The sequence below is a fragment of the Lemur catta genome, chromosome 17, assembly GCF_020740605.2.
Source record: "Lemur catta isolate mLemCat1 chromosome 17, mLemCat1.pri, whole genome shotgun sequence".
NCBI classification, from domain to species: Eukaryota; Metazoa; Chordata; class Mammalia; order Primates; family Lemuridae; genus Lemur; species Lemur catta.
Window position 1 is genome coordinate 3,245,701 of NC_059144.1, and position 6,235 is coordinate 3,251,935.

At 46.6% G+C, this 6,235-nt stretch overlaps 1 protein-coding gene across 1 annotated transcript; it reads left to right on the top strand.

Annotated features, from left to right (window-relative positions):
- Positions 1-55: 55 nt before the first annotated feature.
- Positions 56-2,211, top strand: MRFAP1 (Morf4 family associated protein 1). The gene is made up of 3 exons (XM_045528377.1): positions 56-155; positions 274-708; positions 1,206-2,211. The coding sequence occupies exon 2, from the start codon at positions 312-314 to the stop codon at positions 693-695; it is 384 nt and encodes a 127-aa protein (XP_045384333.1). The 5' UTR covers positions 56-155; positions 274-311; the 3' UTR covers positions 696-708; positions 1,206-2,211.
- The last annotated feature ends 4,024 nt before the right edge of the window (positions 2,212-6,235 follow it).

The window sequence follows — 6,235 nt, forward strand, 5'->3', positions numbered from 1 at the left end:
CTGCGTGAGCGCGTCGCACCGCCCTTTACTGTCGTGCGCGCGCCCGCGCCTCGCAGCCCGACCGTAAAGCGCCCGGCTGTGTCGTGAAAGGAGCCGCAACGCGCAGAGCGCTGGTTGACGGCCGCGACTCCATTTTGTTCGCCGCTTCTGAGCTCGTAAGTCGTTTCTTTCCGTGGCTTCTCCGAGGAGAAAAGTTTAAAAAGGGTAAAAGTTTTAAAGAATATTCTGGAGTTGTGTTGCTAAACGTGGCGAGTGTCCATTTTGTCTCTCCAGCAGACGCAGCGCCCGCGCTTCCGAAGCAGCAGCAGAAGATGCGGCCCCTGGACATCGTCGAGCTGGCGGAGCCCGAGGAGGTGGAGGTGCTGGAGCCCGAGGAGGACTTCGAGCAGTTCCTGCTGCCCGTCATCAGCGAGATGCGCGAGGACATCGCGTCGCTCACCCGCGAGCGCGGGCGCGCGCACCTGCGGAATCGGAGCAAGCTGTGGGAGATGGACAATATGCTCATCCAGATCAAGACGCAGGTGGAGGCCTCGGAGGAGAGCGCCCTGAATCATCTTCAGAACCCCAGCGAGGGGGTCGAGGGCAGGGTGGCCAAGAGGTGCGAGAAGGCCGAGGAGAAGGCGAAGGAGATCGCGAAGATGGCAGAGATGCTGGTCGAGCTGGTCCGGCGGATAGAGAGAAGCGAGTCGTCCTGAGGCGGCGTCGGCGGTAAGCGGGCCCGCGCGGGCGGGCGGGGAGGCTCGGTGGCTGCCGCAAACGTGCCCGCTGAGAAAAGCGATGCATAAAAATCCACGCGGGGTCGAAGGTGGGGGAGGGAGCGAGGGAGCGCGCTAAGTTTTTAACTTGGAAGGTATCGGTGGGTGCCGTTTAAATGGTTTTTACGTTGGTAATTTGGAAAAATGAGGTTGTTTTGGTTTTTGCTTGGTAACGTGTTTGGTTGTAACCGAAGGGGACAATCTATAGAATAGTTACAGGACAGTAAACCTAAAGGTCGCTAAGGGAACAAAGTCAGGCAACCCCTGCCCTCCGGCAAGGAGGGACAGAGATAGAGGGTTTCCGGAGGGAAGGCCCATGGACAGTTCCGGATTTTGCTGGAAGACTGAAATGAGTCCGGTGGCATCCTGCATGGTTGAGTTGATGAGGGTTCTGGGTTGTTCTCTCAGTATTAACCTCTGGATGATGAAATTCTCCCAATTGTGCTTTAGGTTTACAGCCAATGGATTTTGGTCGACTGATGGAGATTGGCTGACACCCTGGAGAAGCTGAAACCAGAGAGCCTTTTGTTTTCTCTTTTTTCCTCTGTCTATATTCTGTCCTCACTTACACTACGTTTCTGCTATGGTCTGTGGTTGATGACCTCAATATGAGTTTTGATTGTTAAATGTTTTTGTTTGGAGAAGTAACTTTTGTTTGGAATAATGCTCTCACATACAGGAATTAGAGCCTAGATTGTAAGCTCTTGTAGCAGTCACATTTGTTCTTGGGCTTTGGTTGTTATTTCTAAATTTTGAGGTGCTTTGCTCTTTCTTGTGTGACCTGATAGCTCCCTGGAACTTTGGGTCTGTGTGCGACACGAGACTCAAGAGTTGGAGTTCTCCAGCTCTGGAGGTGCTGAAGGAGCTGCATTGATTCTAGAAGACAACTCCATGCAGCAGCTGCTGAAGAAAGGACCAGACTTCAACTGGAAATGTGGATGGGGCTGCTCTGGCGAGGCCTAATGAATCTGGAGACGGGGTGGAAGATAGTGTGTCTGTATTTGGGGACTTTAATTTCTATGTGAGACCAAAGGAGGAGAGATGTATTTTGTTCAAAATTTAGATTCTGTGTGGTACACTATCTGATGTAACCTGTCTGATGAGTTTATTTGGACAACCTAACTCATCTTTATCTGACATGGAACCTAGAATAGAGGATGAGATCTTGATATTCTGTACAAGTTGATGTAATACCCTGATTCATTTCAAGGGATTCTGGGCATAAAATGGAAGAGATGTTTGCAAAAGCCCTTGAGGGGATAGGGGCGGAAAGCATGGAATCGTCTGCATTGGACCCTAAACTGGACTGGGAAGAGGCATCTTCAAGGTTCATACGTTGTCCAGCTATAAGTTCATTTGAGTAGCAGACCTGACAAGTATTTGAGGTCAAAACCCTACCATGTTTAAAAAAAAAAAAAACTTACCATGTTAATAAAGGTATTCATTTGCTTGAAAAGACAAAAGATCTAAAAAGTTATTAAGAAATGTTATTACTTTAAGAATGAAATCTACTTTCCACTAGATTGTTCTCATTGCCAAATAGGGGATGAACAACTTACAGTTTCTCAGGCTCTCGGTATGCTTCTAATCAAAGGGGAGCGTTATTTCTGTATGCTGTCATGGGAACGAGGTGAGGAAGAACGGACTTGGTTCTTAGTGTAGGAAGGAACTGCATGTAATCCTGTGATCCAGGCCCCTGCCCTCCAAGAGCCAGAGTACCTTCAGTCTTTCAAGTTAGAATGTTACATTCTAGTCCTTGCACTGGGAATAATGCGATAAAATAAAATTATAGTGGGGTGAGGAACCACCCCCCTTCCAGGAATGAAGCACTTAACTCCCCCTAGCTGATAGAAGTGTGGCTGACCGATGACTCGGTTGGCCCTCTTTGGGAAGTGCCTCTGCAAAAGAGAGCTGCCTTAGCCAAAGTTATGCCCCCTTTCTTGAGTGGCCCATATCCAGTGACTCATGGACTGGAGGGCTAGGGTCCTTATCCTTCTTACTATAATTTGGGACACCTTCGAAGGGCATCTGGGCTTCAGAGCTCCCTACGGGATCTGAAGCTTTTGTTAGGACTGCATCTCTGCCCTGCTGCTTCTGCCTGATCTTGCTTGCCTTCCCTTCTATAAGCATTAATCCCTTTAAAAAAAAGTACATGCATATCTAGTTTTAAGAGTCTGCATCCTGGGGAATCTAGTTGGTAGACAGAAATCTAAAACAGAAAACCATGTGTCAGCTGGGCACGGTGGCTCATGCCTGTAATCCTAGCACTTTGAGGGGCTGAGGCAGGAGGATCGGTTGAGGTCAGGAATTCAAGATCACCCTGAACAAGAGCGAGACCCCCTCTCCACAAAAAGCAGGAAAGTTAGCTGGGTGTGGTGGCTTGCAGCTGTAGTCCCAGCTATTTGGGAGGCTGAGGCAGGAGGATTACTCGAGCCCAGGAGTTTGAGGTTGCAGTGAGCTATGATGATTCCACTGCACTCTAGTCTGGGTGGCAGAGCAAGACCCTGTCCAAAAAAAAAAAAAAAAAAGTCACGTCTCAAGCACATAGAATGGATACCATGGCTTAGAAGAGCACTGAGGGGAAGGTGGCCTAGGAAAGTTCCCAGAACAAGTAAGTAGTGAACTTGCCCTTGAAAGATGAGTATAGCTTCCAAAGTCAAGAAGAGAACAAGAGGCATGATAGGCACAGGAAACAGTGTAGAAAGTGCTAGAGGGTCAGAGTTTTCAGTGTGAATTTCACACAGAGTGGGGAGAAATGAGTAGAATGGAATTAAGAGCCAGAAAACAGCAACCACCAAAAAAGATAACATTTGGTACGTTTGCGAAAACTAAGAAATTTAACATTGGTACAGTATTACTAACTAGACTACAGACTTCATTCCGATTTCACCAATTCTCCACCAATACCCTTTTTCTGTTGCAGGATAACATATGCATTTTATCGGGTAGTTGATTTTTCAAATGGGCAATATAAATGACACAAAATTCAAAAGATACAAAAGTGATCCTTCCTCTCTCCCCAGCTACCCAGTTCCCCTCCCAAGAGATAACCTTTACAAGTTTCTTGTATTTCCTTACAGATATTAACTATGTTTGAGCATACATATAAAATTTTCCCCATCTTTTTTTTTTTTTTTTTTTACATAAACGGTGTAGTACACCATATAATCTGTTAATGTCTTTACTTGTTTACCTGAAAAATATAGCTTGGAAGCCCTTCCCTATCTAAACATCTAAATCTGCGTTTTTTGTTGTTTTTTTTTTAAGGCTGCATAGTGTTAATTGTTGACTTAAATTCTTTCCATTAATTCCTTAGTTCCTCTTTCTTGTGATTTTCATCACTTGCAGTGCAGCCACCAATTCCCAACTGCCCCAGCTCCTGAAGTTCTTCCTGGCTTGCCAGCAATTGGAGGAGCAATGGAATCTTGCATCTTCTAAGCGAAGAATGTGATAAGGATCCATTCTGAGAGTCTTACATGGCTACACACTCATTAATTGGCTGGAGTCTCCATAATTTTTTATTAATGTTCCATATCTCTCTCACAAGCCTCAGGCACTCTGTCCCTTTCCTGGGTGTCCTCCAGAGGTCACAGAACACTGTGCAGAAAGCCCTGGTGGGGTTCTCAGATGGGTTCCTGACACTGCAGAGGCCACCTCAAGCTGGGACCTATCTTTGTTCAGTATTATGGTATTTCAGGTATGACAAGTGTCCTCACCAAAGTGCTATTACACAAGGAAGCAAGGCGATTGTGGGAGCACTGAGGTGTCATTTAACCTAACCTGGGAGGTGAGGAAAGGTATCCAGGAGGAGATAGACAAGGTACGTAACAGAAGTGCCCATGAGAGGTGCAGGTGAAGAATGGAGAATGTTCAAAAGCTGCTGGGCCCACACTGGGTCAGAACTGGGCTGAAGAGACCACAAAGTACTACAGAGGCTTCTGCATCTGGGTGTTTCATCAGCTGAGATGACCCCATGGAAGAAAGCAAATTTAAAGTCTGATGGACATCATGGTAGAACTGGCAACAGCTGAGGACAGAATCAACACTCGGGGGGGTGCAAAAAGCATTAACAAATGTCTGACCCTGGGGGAGGGAGGACACTCCAGAATTCCTAATCCTGGGGAAGACAAACCTCAGAGCACTGCCAGGCTGCCATGGAGCTCAGGGGCAGGGGGCCCGGAGACAGTGTCCAGTCATCTTGCTGCTGTTCTCAGTGACCTGGGCCTACACTGGCTGTCTCCAAGGTTCTTTCCAGCCCTGGAATTCTGTATGACTTCTGGCAATAAAGCTTTTCAGGATGAAATGCTGTGAGGGTCATTCATGCTGTTCACCAAGTAAATTCCAATTCTCTGCCTTCTAGGCACGTGGTAGTTTTGCCTTCCTGGCCCCTTGTGATTGGGTGGGCCATGAGACTAATTCTGGCCAATGAGTTTCGAAGAAGAGCAATACCTGTCACATCCATGCCAGAACCTCCAAAGTGATACCCTCTGAGCTCTCTTCCCTGTGGCACAGAGACCAGCAACATTCAAGACAGTGGTTGATCATCCCCTGTGTTGCTTTGATGACGTGGTTCCCCTGCCAATCCACAATGAGCATGTAGCACAAACAAAGAACCTTGGTTTGTTTTAAGCCACTGAAATTTGAGGATTGTTTGTTATGACATAGCCCAGACTAAGAAGACTGATACAGTGACTTTCATTCTTTCTTCCTTTCCTGGGGTTTTGATGAAAGGGTTATCCCTCTGTCTAAGGCCTGTATCCTCATTTGTGATCACATCCCTCCCGATGCCCAGGGGCATTGTCCAGCAGATGATCTCCTGTCTCACTTTTTCACCTGTAGCTCTTCACTTTCCTCTGCCCTCTGATGACTTCAAGGTGAAAGAAAGCCCACCTTCAGATCCCTGGCCCTGGCCCCCCTCCCCTTCCAGGCAGCAGATAAACATGCAGTGGGTTGAGTTTTCACCATTTCCAGAGATAAATGGGGGTTTGTGGCCAGATAAATCTAAACCCATCCAGGGCTTGCTTCAGTCACTGCCCAAAATATGTTAGACGCTACCCTCGTCAACTACATTTTCTTCTCCTCCTCTGCTCCCCATGATGCTCTATGGTACCTATTTCCTGATTTAAATCCCCATCCCTTCCTCCTGCCTTCAAACTCTCTACTCCATGGTTCACAAAATCCTCCATTCTATCATTCCCAAACTATTAGTTCATTAAGTATAAAATGTCCGATTCCTTAAGTGCTAAGTCTGATACTTTCACTTTGACACTTCTTATTTTATTTTTATTCTGAAGGTACATCCTCATTATTTCAAATGCTCGGTTATTGACTTGGGATTATCTTTCAAATTTTTTTTAGAGCAACTTTTGTGAAACCATGGGTAAGTCAAAAATTTGTGTCATCATTTGGGAATAACATCAATTGGGTATTGGACAGAGGTGGCGGGTGGGAGGAGAGGATGGGTGTATACCTACATGATG

Bases quoted from the DNA above. Each gene is read 5' to 3' on its own strand.
- MRFAP1 (XM_045528377.1), top strand. From the start codon at position 312: ATGCGGCCCCTGGACATCGTCGAGCTGGCGGAGCCCGAGGAGGTGGAG.